The sequence below is a fragment of the Antedon bifida genome, chromosome 2 (genome assembly GCF_963402885.1).
Source record: "Antedon bifida chromosome 2, ecAntBifi1.1, whole genome shotgun sequence".
NCBI classification, from domain to species: domain Eukaryota; kingdom Metazoa; phylum Echinodermata; class Crinoidea; order Comatulida; family Antedonidae; genus Antedon; species Antedon bifida.
The window spans coordinates 34,543,163-34,560,924 of NC_136227.1; the positions used below are offsets into that span (position 1 = coordinate 34,543,163).

General features: G+C 34.5%; 3 protein-coding genes across 4 annotated transcripts; all 3 read left to right on the forward strand.

Moving 5' to 3' along the window:
• The first annotated feature begins 132 nt into the window (after positions 1-132).
• LOC144834843 (ras-related protein Rab-34-like) lies at positions 133-6,956 on the forward strand. Its single transcript, XM_078689805.1, has 8 exons — positions 133-290; positions 670-761; positions 845-1,012; positions 1,441-1,505; positions 1,879-2,009; positions 2,190-2,280; positions 2,947-3,084; positions 3,277-6,956. The coding sequence occupies exons 1-8, from the start codon at positions 237-239 to the stop codon at positions 3,345-3,347; spliced, it is 810 nt and encodes a 269-aa protein (XP_078545931.1). The 5' UTR covers positions 133-236; the 3' UTR covers positions 3,348-6,956.
• A 1,242-nt stretch (positions 6,957-8,198) lies between these two features.
• LOC144834836 (carboxypeptidase B-like) lies at positions 8,199-12,416 on the forward strand. 2 transcript variants are annotated; one of them, XM_078689797.1, is made up of 8 exons: positions 8,199-8,513; positions 8,641-8,742; positions 9,000-9,104; positions 9,318-9,431; positions 10,233-10,323; positions 10,625-10,839; positions 11,071-11,155; positions 11,515-12,416. In XM_078689797.1, exons 1-8 carry the CDS (start codon positions 8,256-8,258, stop codon positions 11,700-11,702), a joined length of 1,158 nt encoding a protein of 385 aa, XP_078545923.1. In that variant the 5' UTR covers positions 8,199-8,255; the 3' UTR covers positions 11,703-12,416. The 2 variants fall into 2 exon arrangements, with proteins under 2 accessions (XP_078545923.1, XP_078545924.1); XM_078689798.1 differs by lacking the exon at positions 11,071-11,155 and having other exon boundaries at positions 11,515-11,692.
• A 128-nt stretch (positions 12,417-12,544) lies between these two features.
• LOC144834830 (carboxypeptidase B-like) lies at positions 12,545-16,957 on the forward strand. Its single transcript, XM_078689785.1, has 9 exons — positions 12,545-12,959; positions 13,361-13,667; positions 13,952-14,053; positions 14,249-14,353; positions 14,581-14,700; positions 15,436-15,526; positions 15,708-15,922; positions 16,185-16,269; positions 16,625-16,957. The coding sequence occupies exons 1-9, from the start codon at positions 12,883-12,885 to the stop codon at positions 16,810-16,812; spliced, it is 1,290 nt and encodes a 429-aa protein (XP_078545911.1). The 5' UTR covers positions 12,545-12,882; the 3' UTR covers positions 16,813-16,957.
• The last annotated feature ends 805 nt before the right edge of the window (positions 16,958-17,762 follow it).

Genomic DNA, 17,762 nt, shown 5'->3' on the forward strand with positions numbered 1-17,762 from the left:
AAGATTTTAAGAAAAATATTTTACAGTAAAATAACTAAATCGCGTACAAATTGTGAACTTTCACAAGTATATTACCCAGAAACCACTGGGTTTCCTGTTCCGGTCACCTCTCTCATGTCAACAAAACAGACTGAAAACGAAAGTTGAGCTGTGTGAATATAGGGAAACTTTCGAGTTTATTACTACTGGCAGATAAATTTCCTCAATATCAGTTGGATAGATAAAAAACAGAAGATATGCACAGTTTATCTAGGACACCAAGAGAGAGATCAATAATATCCTTTCCTGCGGTAAGTTATTTAAGCCCAATGCCTACTCCTTGCACTGTAAAATCTGTCATCGACGTCGATAATAAAGTACAGTATAATTTATAAATAGTAAAGTTTCTTTTTGCACTGCACCAGCAAGTGCACTGTGGATTCACCTGTTGTGACCTGTCTCTCGGTTAAGCCTCCTACGCCGTCATTTCCATCCCTATGCCTGGGAATAGCTTAAGGACTTTAAAACCTAATGTATACAATTTACAGATTAATATAGGGATCATAGATAAGAGGAAGTTAGTTTAGTATCTACAGTATTCTATTGGGTCCCTAATAATATTATAAATATATATAGGCCTAGGCCTATGCCTAAACGTATTATATTTATTATTACAATATTTTTTTTCAGTGTTATCTAGACATTGCTTCAGCGTACAAACAAAATGAATTCACCCCAAAAGTAAGAACAGCGTGCCTGTCGAACAAAACTGGAACTGTAGGGTAAGTGAGTTTAGGACAAGTCATGCCGCCGTGACCAGACCTTTTGTTTAATCAATTTGTTTAATCAATGCTTATATTTACAGATTAAAAGTTTCCAAAGCGATTGTAATTGGCGATGTAGCGGTTGGCAAGACGTGCCTCGTCAACCGTTTCTGTCATGAAGTATTTGATCGGGATTATAAAGCTACAATCGGAGTCGACTTTGAAGTAGAGAGGTTCGATATTTTGAATGTACCGTTTAATTTACAAATGTAAGTGGAAAATGTCATCTTTATGAAGAAACACAGTGTGCAATATTTAAGATTTTGTTTAATTATTTCGGTGTTCATATTAAATATTATACATTTTAAGGGTAGAAATAAATAGGTTTTGTCATGTATTCTTTGTGACTGACCAGGGTGTACTACTATACTAATACTACCGTGCAATTATAAACTCACTCACTATAATGGACATGATGATGTCATATCACTACCATATTTAAGCATATCACTACCATATTTGGGCACATCACATGTTTTTTTGTCAAACTAGTTTGATAGTTTAGACAGACAATGGTTCTGTAAATCCATCATTAATAAGGCAATCAAATCATAATTTCAAATTTTGTACCCCAGCCCCCCTGGGACTATACTCAATTATATACGGTATATATAAATACATGAATCTCTTTTTTCAGATGGGACACAGCAGGTCAAGAACGATTTAAATGTATAGCTGCGGCTTACTATAGGGGTGCACATGGTATAGTTACTTGCAATTACTTTTTTATATCCCCAAAGTAACTTAGAATTTATCTACTGTACGCAGATCTTCAAAAGGGTTTGTCTGTGGCTGCGACACGATCAGTTCCACACTCCAGACACCAAGCGCTATGGAGAATATGTACATTACAGTACTGTTGGTATTTGTCGCAGCCAGACATAAGATCAAAGGACTGTTACAAGTTCCTATCTTGGCAAGACGAGCTCAGGGTCCTGTTAAATTGTCTTGCTTGAAATAGGTTTAGTATCAATTACTAACTGTTGGATATTGGTCTGTTATTTTGATAAGTTTTACCAGAAATTTCCGCTACAGAATTACAATTACCGTAAACTCTATTTTATGTCTCTGTTAGTTGTGATCGTGGTGTTTGACATGTCCGACCCGTACACCCTTCAACACGCTAGAAAATGGTACGATGAAGCGAAACACGAGTGTAGAAAAGACGCTCACGTTTTCTTAGTTGGAACAAAAAGAGATCTATGTGTAAGACAATTGTTTTTGTGTACTTTCACCATTTTTTAAAATTTATTTATCTAAATATATACTCATTGCCACCACATCTTTCCACCCCCACATTACCACACCCATCTTGTCAAACCCTTTATGTCTATGTTTCCTTTGACATTTTATATAGTGAAATAATTAGTTTTTATGACTTCTCAGGCAGATCATCAGTTACATGAGTTAGAAGGCCTGGCCACAAAGTTAGCCAATGAAATCCAAGGAGAATACTGGGCTGTATCATCTTTAACAGGCAAGTTTTGCGCACACACTCTAACAATCACACAATAGGGATTGCATAGATCAACATAAAGTGGAAACCTTCTAGTAGACATCTCTGTTCAGGGAACACATTAATGTATACTTTTCTTTGCAACAAATGATCAGGGGAAACACTATGGCTAAACCTTACTAATGAGACACCCATATTAGGAGAACACTTTGTTGGGTTGTGTAGAGGTTCTACTGTATCTGCCTTAATAACCTAGAGTGCATATAAATGAGAACCAGAATATTTTTCATGACTTTTATACATTAATACTTTAAAAAAAACCAAATTAATGTGCACAAGAATGTCTTGGCAGGATTGTTAAGTAAGAACACAACTGAAACCATGTGACTTACAATAACCAAAATCTCATGACACAATCCGTTACAACATTCACTTATTGTTTATTATTTGATTAGTTTTGGTGTGTACTCTAGCAATACTGAAAATACATTAATGAGATGGCAATAAAGATGAGATAATTTTAATGACTTTTGTTGATATAAAGTTTGCGGTACATCACGTATAAAAGAATTGTTGAGTTTCTTGACGTTTTGATCAATATGTTTTGATCGTTCTCGTGAGTGAGAATGCAGAAAGTTCAGGAAACTGGAAATATATAATGATTTAATTAATTTTTAATTCTTGCAGGGGAAAATGTAGCAGATTTTTTTCAAAGGGTAGCAGCGCTTTCATTTGATTTTTCTGTTCGGAAGGAATTAGATGATATTGAGTCGAGGATGGTTGGAAAAAGGATAGGAGGCGGGAGTAATCTGCTTAACAATAGTAGTAAGTTATAATAGAATAAATCAAACAGTTCTCAGCATGCTTACAAGCTAATCTGTGTTGTGATAGCTTGTGCAACTGTTACAACTACTGTATTTATTCAATAAGCAGCGCATTCTTGGAATCTGAATAAGGCTAGGCAATTAACAAATAAACAAATTGTTTGATTAAAATAAACTGTTTTTCTTATTTTAGAATCAGAAAAACCCATAACACTGTCAGGAAGTCCACATACTGAAGGAAAACAGAAAAGTGACTGTTGCTAAAACACAACAACAAAAAACTACCAAATTACTAAACAAGAAGTAAGAAGATATATCAGATTAATAATGAAATGTTGGTGCTGTAACGATAGTTACAAATGTCTATGTAGCAGATCCCAAGTACTGTATCTATTAACCCAGTATTACAGGCAAATTCTGTAATACACTGTATCATAGTCCATAAGTCTAATCCTAACCCTAACCTAAACATACAGGCTATTTACAAAATTTGTCTTTGATACTGGACAGGTCATGTGGAGATACAATACAGTGCATCAGGTGACCTTTCAACCAAGTTACCAACAAAAATGTTTTGATGTTGACTTTGTTGGTGACTCACAAATTACGATTAACAATCTTGAATATTAGATATCCGAACAAGGTACTTTATTTAGATGTAACATTTAGTAACCGAGTACACCAGAAGCTACGTTCTGTATTTATGCTGAAAACATTCAGTAATTATGCTGAACACCACCACTAATATTACCACCAATACCAACAACAATACTGCCACCAAGACCACCAACAATACCAATACCACCAATAATAATACCACCACTGCCAATACCAATACCACTGCCAATACCAATACCACCATCAATAATAATACCACCAATAATAATAATACCACCATCACCAATACAAATACCACCATCAATACCAATACCACCAATAATAATACCACCACCACCAATACAAATACCACCAATACCAATAGTACCAACAATACCAATACCACCACTCATAATAATACAAATAATACCAATACCACCACTCATAATAATACAAATAATACCAGTACTGTAACAACAACAATACCAATACGACCAATAACAATACCACCACTCATACCAATACCACCACCACCACCATACCAAATATATTAGTTTATTGACTGATTCAACTTAGTTATTTTTCATGATTAGACATAAAGAAAGTCTGCTAGTAGCTACAAATACTATAATATCTGCTAAGGGTAGGAGATTATTATCTATATAGGTTTCTATTATATCTGGAAATGAAACTAAATCGTCTGAAATGCTATAAAAAGTAATTTCTATACATATTTCAAAACATAGTTTTAATATTAGTAGTAGTCAGAATAATACAAGAAATTGGGATTTCCCTCAACAAAAATAGCGTTGAGGGAAATTATTTAAATAATTTGATTTTTATTTTACTTTGCGTTAAAAAGCTACAAAAAAACGTTGTGAAAAATGTTGTTTCTGGTTTAAACTGAAATAAACTTTGTAAGAAAAAAAAATTAAATAAAAAAAAAATGGTACCACCTTAACAGGGAATCAAACATACCTCACCAAAAATGATAATTATTAAGTTGTTATCTATTGAGTTGCAAAATATATTTAACATAACTTTTTTTATGGTGAGGGTTGAGGTGAACATGACCTTCTAGTTACCCTTACCCCCAAAAACCAGGCATCCTGGTAAATCTGAAATTTGGATGTTTAGAAAAACCTTTTCTAGACACCCATCATCAGATCTATAAAACTAAGATCTAAGATATCTTGGTTTTCTAGATCTAGAAACCTAAGAACAGATCTTTAAAATCTAAGATATCTAGGCACCCCAGTTTATTTATTTTTTAAATACATTCTGGACTTACCAACAATCAGACTTATTTCTAGCACGATAATGGGTTTGGAAAGTTGTCTTCAATTCTGAAATGAAATGATAAATGTTGCTGTGACAAAACTAACAATGTTCAATATATAAATTAAATTATGCAATATATAATAATTAGGTATTTGTGTTTAATATAATATATATTTGTGTGTTTTTTAAGCTCTGTCTACACTATCAAACTAGTGCGATGTGCCCAAATATGGTAGTGATATGTCCAAATATGGTAGTATACATCATGATGTCCATGTTTATGGGCACATCACATTTTTTTGTCACATAAAGTTTGATAGTGTAGACAGAGGTTTAGCCTTTGTTTGGCAATGTTTTTGATCTTTTTAGTTTAACCAGTGTGGCTAAAATGTTGTATGATAATATATGATTGTTTTGAAATGTTTGGTAAAATGTAAAATAGTGTATCTTGCAAATGCTTTCGAAACCTTTGCTTTGAATTATTTTATCTTTAAACTATTAACAAATCTGGAATAACATTATTTATTTATCTATTTATTAATGATTAAATTATGCATGAAAATGCTTTAAATATAACAATACCATATAAGGTAATAATCTTAATTTGTACACAATAATGATGTATTTTGTATTATGCATTTTATTTCTATATTGATTTTATTGTTATATTCTTCCCTTTCTCGCTTTTTAAAATTAATTTAATAATTTATTAAAATGAATGATAATACATCATTTCTGTAGATGTGATTGTTGTCACACACACACACCTCTGAAATTGGACCTGAATATAATATCTTATATAGAGATGCTTTTAGAACATTCTTCTATGACAATATGCATAGAATAATAACATAAGTCCATATTTCATGTTTTTTTGTATTTAATATCAACATTTACGATAAACAATATTATTTTGTGTGTCTGTTTTGACAGTGTTGTTCTTTCCAGACTTCGCTAGATTGCTAATTCATTTATCTTATGTTGTTGTTTGTTTATTTATTGCAATCATAAAATAATATCAACTTTCTTTCTTTCAATTTTATTTTCCAAATTGCCAAAGATTATTTGATAATAGGCAGAGTAGTGCCATTTTAAATAAGATTTAATTCTTACATGGTTATCGATTAATAGGTTATCAATATTACAATTATATTTTCTTAAGAAAGCACACCGTCCCTGTTATACTAAGACCACCAAGAAATGTAAACACAAAATAAAGCTGGTCTTTGTTTAGAGTGTTTCTTATTAAGAGAACAACACTGTTACCTAACAGCAATATATCTATTGTGATTAATTAAACATTATGTCTTAACAAATAATTACTATATTTTTGACAAATGTTCATTCATTTTTATTTATCTAAAGAGCAAAGACCAAAAATCACTATTTCTATGCAGTTATGTGTTATGTAAGTTAAATGTGCCGTACTGTGTAATTATGTAGAGTTATAACGCCTGTTATATATTTTCGGGACTCAATAAAGTGTCCCTTTAATAGGGGTGTCCGAAAAGGTCTACTGCTGTTAGACCCACAACAAATAATGTTGATTCTTATACAGAGTGTATATATCTATATCCGGCCACATCTTCAATTAAATCGCTTATTTACAATTGATTTTGAAACTGTGACAGTTTTAAATCTTCCTTAAATGTTCACATCAATGGTAAATAACAATAATTATCTGTTAATGGCAAAAATGAATTTTTTATTTTTTATCGGAAGTAAATTGTTCAATTAAAATTGCCATTTTATTGTCCTTTGGTCTTTGTAAGTAGGTTAAGAATCTTTAAAGTGGAGAAACATTTATGTCAACTTTGTAATTAATATCATTAAAATGTACAATTAGCAGTATTCTTATCATCTAGTATTAACAGTATTGTTTTCTGTTTTTCTTTATTCTAGTTTAAGTACAACTTTTGATTTGCCAAATTTAGTTTTTCTTCGTAAAATGTACACAATGTTATGATAACAACTTCATTTAAACAGACTTTTGAAATAAAAATATATTTTGCATGAATTTGAATTGATTTTTCTGCTACTTTGTGTTAGTTTATTCCATTCATATTTTATTTATTCGTGATAAAACACAGTAAAATACAGTCCGATCATATTCGACCAACTGCTGATAAAACGCGCGAAACCATAACCAAACCGCGCGAAAAGATAACCAAACCGCGCGAATATAATGCAGTTCAAGTCAGTTAAAAAGTAACATTTATTTCTCTCTTTCATTCATAGTAATAAAGGACAATAATGTGAGTAGGCCTAACTAAGAGGGGAAATAAAAAAAAAGCTTGTGAGAGACAGGCAAAGCTCGTTCGACAATGATGCGATAAGAAGAACATATATATCAAATCTTCAGGATGGGAATTTGACAGCATTGTTTAAGTAACAATATGTTAATATTTGTTTGATAAGATAATTATAATAAATACATTCTCTAAATTGTTATATGCCAAATAGTTAATTCGAGTAGGCCTACTTTGTGGACATTTTTGCCAGTATATTGAATAATTTATCATAATTCCATCATCTAGATTATTCAGAAGATTGATTAAAAAAGAAATAAAATATAATCTTCCACAATCGTCATATCCTACCAACTGCCGATAACGCGCGCGAAAAACAACCAAACCGCGCGAAAATAAGCCTGCGGTTCGACAAGGTTGCGATAACATCATTTATCAAATCTTCAGGTGGGAACGCGGCAGCAGGCTAAACAACAGCAATATGTTAGTATTTATTTAATATAATTATTATAATGAATACATTCTGTAATATACAAAACTTACAGTTCATAAAAGTAGTTGATGTCACAGGGGTAATGAATTATTACAAAACGGTTGCTGTGCTATGCCTCTTGGCTGCGCTCGTGGTTGCTGAACAAACGCGCTATGATGGGTAAGTATAATGATAAACTTCTAAACAAAGTTTACAAAAAAAATCTTAACGAAAAAACGTCTATTTACTAGATATTAACAAAACATGTCACTATAGTCATAAAACATGTCATATGAACGCTAGGTCGTCGTTTAGATACCGCGCGCGCGTGTTATCTGTGCGTTTTTTAGCGTGTGTGAACAGTTTGGTTCTCTCTGAATGCTTGTCATTTTATTGATCTTTTGCTGAGGTTTTCTAAGTGCAATTTTGGCTTGTGTACGTGTGATCATTTAAACGGAGCACATGACCATATCATGTCAGCTTTATTTTCTTTTGTACAAAATCATCGTTCTTCTATTAATCAGTTATAAAGTTTTCCGCGTGACGTTAAATTCTGAACGTGAGCTGAACCTGATGCATAAAATGGAAAAACGACTTGGAGACAGAGTGGAGTTTTGGCAATCTACCCGAGCCCTCTCCAGACCAGTTGACGTCATGGTAAAACCACAAGAACAACACTATGTAAAAACACTTCTTGAAGCTGCTGGCCTAGAATTTGATGTGATGATGGATGACGTCCAGAAAGTTATAGATGACCAGCGAATGGATGACCGGGTGACCAGTAGTGACTTAGCGTCATTTGACTATGCTAAGTATCATACGTACGACGAGGTAAGAACAGTATTTACATACAACTTCAAAATGTGTCAAAAATACATATTTTTTGAAATTCAGTTTTTTCATATTATTAGATAATAGGAAACCGGATATGACTAAAAATAGTTTTTTTTTATCTAAGATTCAGCAATGGATTAAAGATATGGTAGCCGCGTACCCAGGGATAACAGAAGCATTTACAATTGGTAATTCGTATGAAGGCAGACCAATTGGAGGAATAAAGGTATGGGGAAGCCTAAAGCTCTGTCTACACTATCAAACTTTATGAAAAAATGGAAAAGATAACGTCATATCATACCATTTTCTGTCAAACTTTTGAACTCTTCCTAAAAACCGAGTATGGGTCCTGCAACGTCTACAAATGCTGTTGCCCGCTTAGCAAGACAGACGTTCATTACGTCATCCCAGATTGCAATGCAATAATAATTATTATTTTTTATTATTATTATTTCTTATGAAATTTTCTAAAACTTACAATAGATAAAGGGATCTGGTAATCCAGGAAAACCAGTTGTTTGGTTTGAAGGCGGTATCCACGCAAGAGAATGGATTTCACCCGCTACAGTGATGTATTTCACCAACAGAGTAAGGAGTTTGTTTTATTTAAAAAAAATTGTTTTTGTTGAAAATGTTGTACTTATAATGTTGTTTACAGTATATACCATCTTATCTTACTATATACTGTCTATCCACGTGGTTTGATTACAGACAAATTGTTATCTTATCTTTCCTCAGAATCCACTAAAAACGGCCATGTTTGTAGGCCACATAGCTTTAATAATGCCTTTTATCTTATAGCTACTTGAGAATTATGTTGCCGGTAGCGCCGAGGAAGTACGTCTTCTGGACGGCTTGGATTGGCTGATAGTACCTTCACTCAATGTGGACGGCTATGCGTACACATGGAGCGGGGTAAGTCCCCAAGATTAGAACAAGAACTGACTACATCTACCTATAGTCAACTTTTTTATTTTATGCTCACAATAATAATCCCATTACATTGCCTACTCAGAAAATAGTGTAATTAGCAGCTTGAGTAACATCTGTATTTGATTCTTGCATACTTTGGGATAAATTTGCTTGAAAATACCATAACGTTGCCACTGCATGTACTTTCTTCACCTACATATTATGCAAATTAATCTTCTGGCAATTACGTCATAGCACCTTTCCCACGATCTCTATCATGGTACAGAGTACGAAACATATTAAATAATACATAATTTCTATTTATATTTTATATGCAAATGACAATAAATGGAAGTAATTATTTTCCACTGATGAATGAATGAACTTCTTGCAACGACGCTACTTTAAAGTATCATCACAATCGTTGTTACTATCACATTCCTTTTCAATATCATCATTATTCATAACATACTGTTGAAATGAAATAAATAAATCATGTTTTCATTATCCTCATCACAACATTTTACAGCATCATCATTAAAATCACCAGAACCATTATATTTTTCACCATAAAATCATCCTTTTAGTATCTTCACATACTTAGCAACAACGAGGACGAAACGTCCAGAAACTCAAAAGTTATTTTCAGAACCACATAGGTGGTGTACCACAAACCTTATCTCAATATAAGAATAGGCAAACTAGTATATGCCTAAGCAAGCTGTAGAGAATACAAAGATGTGTTGATAATGAAAACTATTGCTGGTATTCTCTAACACAATTTTTTTCCACATTTTTTTTTAGGATCGTCTTTGGCGTAAAACTCGATCCGTCAATAAGGGCACACCGTGCATAGGAACTGACCCCAACAGAAACTGGCCATATGAATGGGGAGGTAATACTACAATAATGTTCTTTACTATATTTCTTTTTCTTACTTTCGAATTTAAACAAACTGAAAACTTTCGTAAGAAGGTTCGGTTAATGAAAAAGGTTCGATGTAGACCATGGAGGTTATAACTCCATGTGTAGACAAAATGCATTTCCTCGCAGCACGGTAGCTAATAATATATTAAGTTAATACATTCAAATACGTAAATTAAACATTACAAATTTATTTTTATAATAGGAAACTTTGCACTGCACTAAGCTAACGCAAAACATTTTCAACGATCATCCTTTTAACAAATTTATAGGTGAGGGAGCCAGTACATGGCCGTGTACACTCACATACCGAGGGAGTGAACCAAACTCAGAGATTGAAGTCAAATCGGTAACTGAATATCTAGAAAATTTGAGTAAGACGCAAGAAGTCCGTGTATTCGTAGACTGGCACAGCTATACACAGCTCTGGCTTGCACCATGGTCGTACTCTGCTGCTGCCCCAGCACCAAAAGGCGCAGATCAACAAGTGAGCACTTTTAAACTTAACTTAAATGCTCGCGTGACGAACCAGATCTGACCGTATAGTGGCGAGCGCATGCGCGTTAAATCGACTCACCATAAATATAAACGGTGACGTCAGGAAAATATAAGCATTTAGGCTAGTCCTAATATAAAATTTTAGCCTGTCTAGGCTAGGCCTGTCACAGTAAATGGTCAGTGTATATTTTGTAACGTCAATTATTAACCATTTCTGTAGCTTGCTCTTGGAGATGAAGCTGTAGCGGAAATCAAGAAGGTTCATGGGAAAGAATATACATCCGGTCCATTGGCTGAAACATTGTGTAAGTTTACAATTATGCCATGTTTATGTCACATTCTAAGGTGTAGTAAATATGGGATCATCCTTAATTGCTTGATACTTGCTTGATGTGATGTTGGGTCGTTTTCTGCTGTACCGGTACTGAAAAGAATGGAAAATAATCACAATACATAGACGGCTTCACAAGGGCATACATTATATTTATCTTTACATATCTCGGACTCAACAGTAATAAGCCACCGAGGCGAGAATTTGCATGATGCAAGGTTTTCAAAATTCGATTCCTGGGGTCTAGGCCTAAACGTAAATTCACGAAAATGATTCATCAATCATGATGTTTTTAAGTTTATAATCTCTGTGATCGTTCTTTGTTTACTGTAGACGCTTCTTCAGGTTCCAGTCTTGACTGGGCGTGTGGTGTCCTAGGAACCAAGTACTCATACGTGGTGGAGCTACGAGATTCTGGTGAATATGGATTCCTGTTACCAGCCAACCAAATCATACCGACTGGTGAAGAGATCTATCCATCAGTCCTTGTACTGGGGAGATATGGCCTTGATAAATACTAACATATCTAGTGAATTCCATTGGCAGCACACTCCACAAGAGCAGCAGCAATGTAAATCTTGCTTCGAAACTAGGACGCACCGGAAGTACGTACACGCAGCGCAACTAATTTCAAACAATCACAATCATACTGTTTGTGATAGGTCAAATTATTTTTGTTGCGCGTACTTCTTTGCGTTGCGCTTTGATATTGTTTGAATCTAGAATGTGGAAACACTGATCGATTTGAATTATTATTATTATTTGAAGAATAATAATAAACATCTAATTGCAGATAAAGATTGTGTTCTGTAGTCATGCAACGATCAACAAGGTGACGTACTTTAGGCCTATAATAAAAAAAAACAATTTGAGCGCCGAAATTAAAGCACAAACTGCGACAAACGGAAATACATAATATACTTATCTCTGTCTACACTATCAAGCTAGTTTGAAAAAAAAAGCGTGATGTACCAAAATATATGGTAGTGATGTACCCAAATATGATAGTGATATGACATCATTATGTCCATATATGGGTACATCACATTTTGTTGTTACATAAAGTTTGATAGTGTAGACATAGCTTTAGAAAGTACAGTTTATTATACTATAGTTTTTATATTATAATATTTATACATTAATATAATACATTATAAAGTGCAGACAGTAACCTAATAGTATAGTATAATTATTTCGTAGCATAATCAACAGAATGGAAACACAACACTGTATTTAGTGTTAAATTCAATTTCTAATTAAATGTTGAATTGTGCTAACCATCATTTGACTTGATACAACTACAAATTGTTCTAAACAAAAATACAAAGGCTAAATTACATACTTTATGAATTTGGAAATATGATTTGGTATACAGCAAGGTTTTAATAACGTTATCATCATTTCGAGTATTAACCAATAAGATTGATAAAGAAACAAACAAAATATAATCTTGCAGAATCGTCATATCCTACCAATCGCCGATAAAGCGCGCGAAAAACAACCAAACCGCGCGAAAATAATACAATTCGTCAAGCTTGTTGCGATAAGAAGAACATTTATCAAATCTTCAGGGTGGGAACTCGTCAGCAGGTTTGAAAACAATATGCTGGTATTTATTTAATAAGATAATTTGAATACATTCTAAATTGTAATATACACAATTTACAGTTCATTCGAGTAGTTGATGTCACAGGGGTAACAATGAATTATTACAAAACGGTTGCTGTGGTATGCCTCTTGGCTGCGCTCGTGGTTGCCGAACAAACGCGCTATGATGGGTAAGTATAAACATCTAAACAAAAGTAGTTTACTTAAAGGTATGGTACTGAAATAGGGTACATGGTTTATGTAGGCTTACTGATGTGATAATTAGGGTTAGAAATAAATAAGTTCCGACTAGGACGCAACGCAAGTGACCAATCACAAACGACGGATTGTTCAAACTGTCGCTTGTCATTGGTCAACTTGGTTGCGCCTACGTCCATGCGTTGCGTCTCTAGTGGGAACCACACTTAAAAGATCTACACGTTCTTTCGAATGTTTAAACGTTTTGTTTGTTTTTATTGTTTCTCATATATAACATTAATAACGTTCTGTTTTCATCTCTTTGCCATCACTCAATAATCAATATCATAATTATCCTTTCTTCTCAAAACATGTCATTACTTTTATGAATAAGTTACCAAGTTTTCCGCGTGACGTTAAATTCTGAACGTGAGCTGAACCTGATGCATGAAATGGAAAAACGACTTGGAGACAGAGTGGAGTTCTGGCAATCTACCCGAGCCCTCTCCAGACCAGTTGACATCATGGTAAAACCACAAGAACAACACTATGTCAAAGCACTTCTTGAAGCTGCTGGCCTAGAATTTGATGTGATGATGGATGACGTCCAGAAAGTTATAGATGACCAGCGAATGGATGACCGTGTGACCAGTAGTGACTTAGCGACATTTGACTATTCTGTGTATCATACGTACGACGAGGTAACAAGAATGCTCAGTTAGTGATTGCCACGTCAGACTACATTTCTGTTCATTTTCCACATGAATTTTGATTTCTTCAATAATATACATATTAGTTGTTTACATCTTATAAACGAATATAACACATCATTACACCCAAACAAGCAGGGATTTTAGACCAACCTATAGCATTTCCAAAATGCTTCTCTCACACAAAACATCATTTTGTTTTCCATATTTTTTATAACTGAATGATTGCTAGAAAAGTATGACTAAAAGTAATTCGTTCTTTTTTTTTTATCTAGATCCAGCAATGGATTAAAGATATGGTAGCCGAGTATCCAGGGATAACAGAAGAATTTACAATTGGGAATTCGTATGAAGGCAGACCAATTGGAGGAATAAAGGTATGGGAAAGCCTAATTAGTCACTTGTTTTTTCTTCTGTGTGTGTTTCGTCCCACATTTAATATATTCATCTTATTCCACCACACGAGAGGAAGCAAGTAAAATGTATAAATAAAATACTATTATCCAATCAGATGAAAAAAGTGAAAACGGTAAAATTGCTGTAAATTATGTTTCTTTCTCTCGTATGATTAGTTAAAGGGATCTGGCAGTACAGGAAAACCAGTTGTTTGGTTTGAGGGCGGTATCCATGCAAGAGAATGGATTTCACCCGCTACAGTGATGTATTTCACCAACAAAGTAAGAAATCAAAACTTTGAGTTCGATAACAAAAATATATTGTTGAAAAAGTGGTGTATTTCCACATATTATCTTACGAACACCTAAAATTCTTCAATTTCATCATTATAATTACTATCAAAGGATCTCCCCGCTAAAAAAGGACAACACATCAAGGAATGTGAAATAGTAGGCCTACATTAAGGAATGTTAAATAGTAGGCCTACATTAATATTTTTATCTTATAGCTACTTGAGAATTATGCTGCTGGTAGCGCCGAGGAAGTACGTCTCTTGGACGGCTTGGATTGGCTGATAGTGCCTTCACTCAATGTGGACGGCTATGCGTACACGTACGACAAGAACGGGGTAAGTCCCCAAGTTCACCAAATACCTTTTAGAATAATCAATTTTCTTTACCATTCATACGTAAGACTTCCGCACGGTTTCATGACATTATTCCAACAATCATTAAACTACTTTGTATACTCACGAATAGTGTAATAACTCCAGTAACATCTGCATTGCCGACTTCCATAGTTTTGGCACAATCTCATAAATTGGAATTATACGCCACTGTCATTCTTGATCGTCTTTCGCTATATACCTCTCGACTTTCGTCACCTACATATTATGCAAATTAATTAATCTTCTGGCAATTACGTCATAGCACCTTTTCCACAATCTATGTCACGGTACAGAGTACGGTAAATATTTAATACAATAAATAATTACTTGCAACAACATACCTTGTACCTATCATTTCTATATTTTTCTATAGTCCAGTATCAGCATTGTATATCTTTGCACTTACAATCACCGTTATATGTTTTATTCAGTATCAATCTCATCACAACATCAACAGTCACCTGCAGCGTCATAATTATATCCTATAGTTATCATAGTACCGGTGGATCATCCTTTTATAAAAAGAATCTGGAGAGGATGTTGATGTTTTGATGTTGATCTGCTGCTCCTGGGGAATCCAAGCATGCGCACTCTCTCCCCATTTCTCACCCACCTTGCACACAAAAATGATCTTATAATACTAAAATAACACTGATATTGTATAATTATGATTCACAATCATTTGTTTTCTTCAAGGATCGTCTTTGGCGTAAAACTCGATCCCCGAATCCGGGAACATCGTGCATAGGAACTGATCCCAACAGAAACTGGGCCTACAAGTGGGGAGGTAATATTTAGGCTTTCTTCTATTTAAAAAAAAACGATATAGATACGGATATTCGCAGAAAACAGAATCTTTCGATATTCAACCAAGCAGATTAAACATTAAAAAATGTTCTTAAATTTACAAATGTGTTTTGTACGTGTACACGATAAAATCAGATAACATTTTCAACCAATTCATACAGGTGATGGAGCCAGTACATGGCCGTGTTCAATCACGTATCGAGGGAGTGAACCACACTCAGAGATTGAAATCATATCGGTAACCGAGTACCTATTAAATGTGAAGAAGACACAAGATGTACGTGTATTCGTAGACTGGCATAGCTACTCACAGCTCTGGCTTGCACCTTGGTCGTACTCTGCTACTGTCGAAAACCCAAGAAACTCAGATCAGCAAGTGAGCAATTTCTAAAAAATTAAATTTATATAACTGTTCTCTGGAAATCTATCTCGCGTTAAATAAAGTCGACATAAAAGCTTGGTTCTCAATAGGAGCAACGGAAGCTATTGACCAATGACAATCGACAGTTTGAATAATCCATCACTTGTGATTGGTCAAATTACTTGCATTGTCCTTTCGGGCAACAAAAGTTAGGCGGTGACGTCGAGAACTGATAGTACACGTTCATAAATATAATGTCTATTTACAATTTCTGTAGCTTGCTCTTGGAGATGAGGCTATAGCAGAAATCAAGAAGATTCACGGAAAAGAATATATATCAGGTCCATCGGCTAAAACATTATGTAAGTGTTATTATTATATTACGTTCATCCACGACAAAGAAGTAGTCCTATAGAGTCTATAGCATATCCTACATTATACCTGGACTGAAGAGTATAAACCACTATAATGCACGACTTCACCAGTGGAGATGTGCATTTATTTTACACCTCTCTGACTTCAGAGTAACGAGTGGAGGAGAGAATTTGATGAAGGCAAGATTTTAGTAGGCCTAAACGTTTTTCAAAATGTGAATACCAGAATACGTAAATTTAGGCAAATCATTTAATGAAATGTATACATTAGTCATTTACTACGTCATGAGTTCTGGAGTCTGTCAACATACACTATTTAAACCGTGTAATGTTTATACCACAGACGCAGCTGCCGGTGCCAGTGTTGACTGGGGATATGGTACCTTAGGAGCCAAGTACTCGTACGTGGTGGAGCTACGAGATTCTGGTGAATATGGATTCCTGTTACCAGCCGACCAAATCATACCGACTGGTGAAGAGATCTATCCATCAGTCCTTGTACTGGGAAGATATGGCCTTGATAACTACTAAATGTATTAGTGAATCATTTCCCTAGCTTTTGAAGCAGCACAAGCATTTCAGTTTGGTTCCATTGGATGAACGGAAGGACGTACACGTATTGAAAGTAATTTGACCAATCACAAGCGTAGTTCTTTCCTAGCGGTGGAAAAGCTTCATTATTTTTAGAATCTAGAACGTGGAAGAATCATCAATGGTTTTAACAAAGTATTAGAAATTAGTTTTTGTTTTAAATCGGAAATTGTTGTCATATTAAAAAAATTACAAATAAATGATACAGAGACTTAGAGAGAATTGTTTTTGTACCGCTGTAGCCCAGAGTATACAATCTTGATGCGTCGTAGCATGGAGAAATAAGTTAGGACTAACTTATTTCTCCATGGTCGTAGGCATAACAAAAGATGGTTTTAGGCGCCGAAATTATGGCAGGCGACAAAGGAAAACGGAAATAATAGTATGCACGTTTATGATATAACAATCCTTTTTTTTTCTATAATAAAATATGCAGACAGTAATGACAATAATTATTTAGTATAATTATTTATTGGTAGCATAATCAACAGAGTGGAAACACAGCACTGTAGTCAGTCTTATTATTTTGATTAAAATGGTTAATTGTTTTAATTTAATTAATTGCGCGTAGAAAAGTCCTTGTAAGCTTGGTTCCCTGGACGCAACGCAGGGACGTAAGCGCACCGTAAAGCGTGGTTCTCCGGACTAGCGATGCAACGTAACGCTACCTACGCAACGTAAGCAACTGTCCTTCCAATAATATTGTGTTTGCCCCCGCCTGCGTGAAATCAAACCTGCGATATTTGCAGCACTATTGCGTCGTCGTCGGTTCCCGCTTGTGATTACGCAATACAGCACTTTGCGTCGATACGTCGCTGCGTTGCGTTCTAGTGGGAACCAAGCTTAAATAATTTGTGTCTGAGTGTTCATCTGCCTGACTTGCGTTGCGC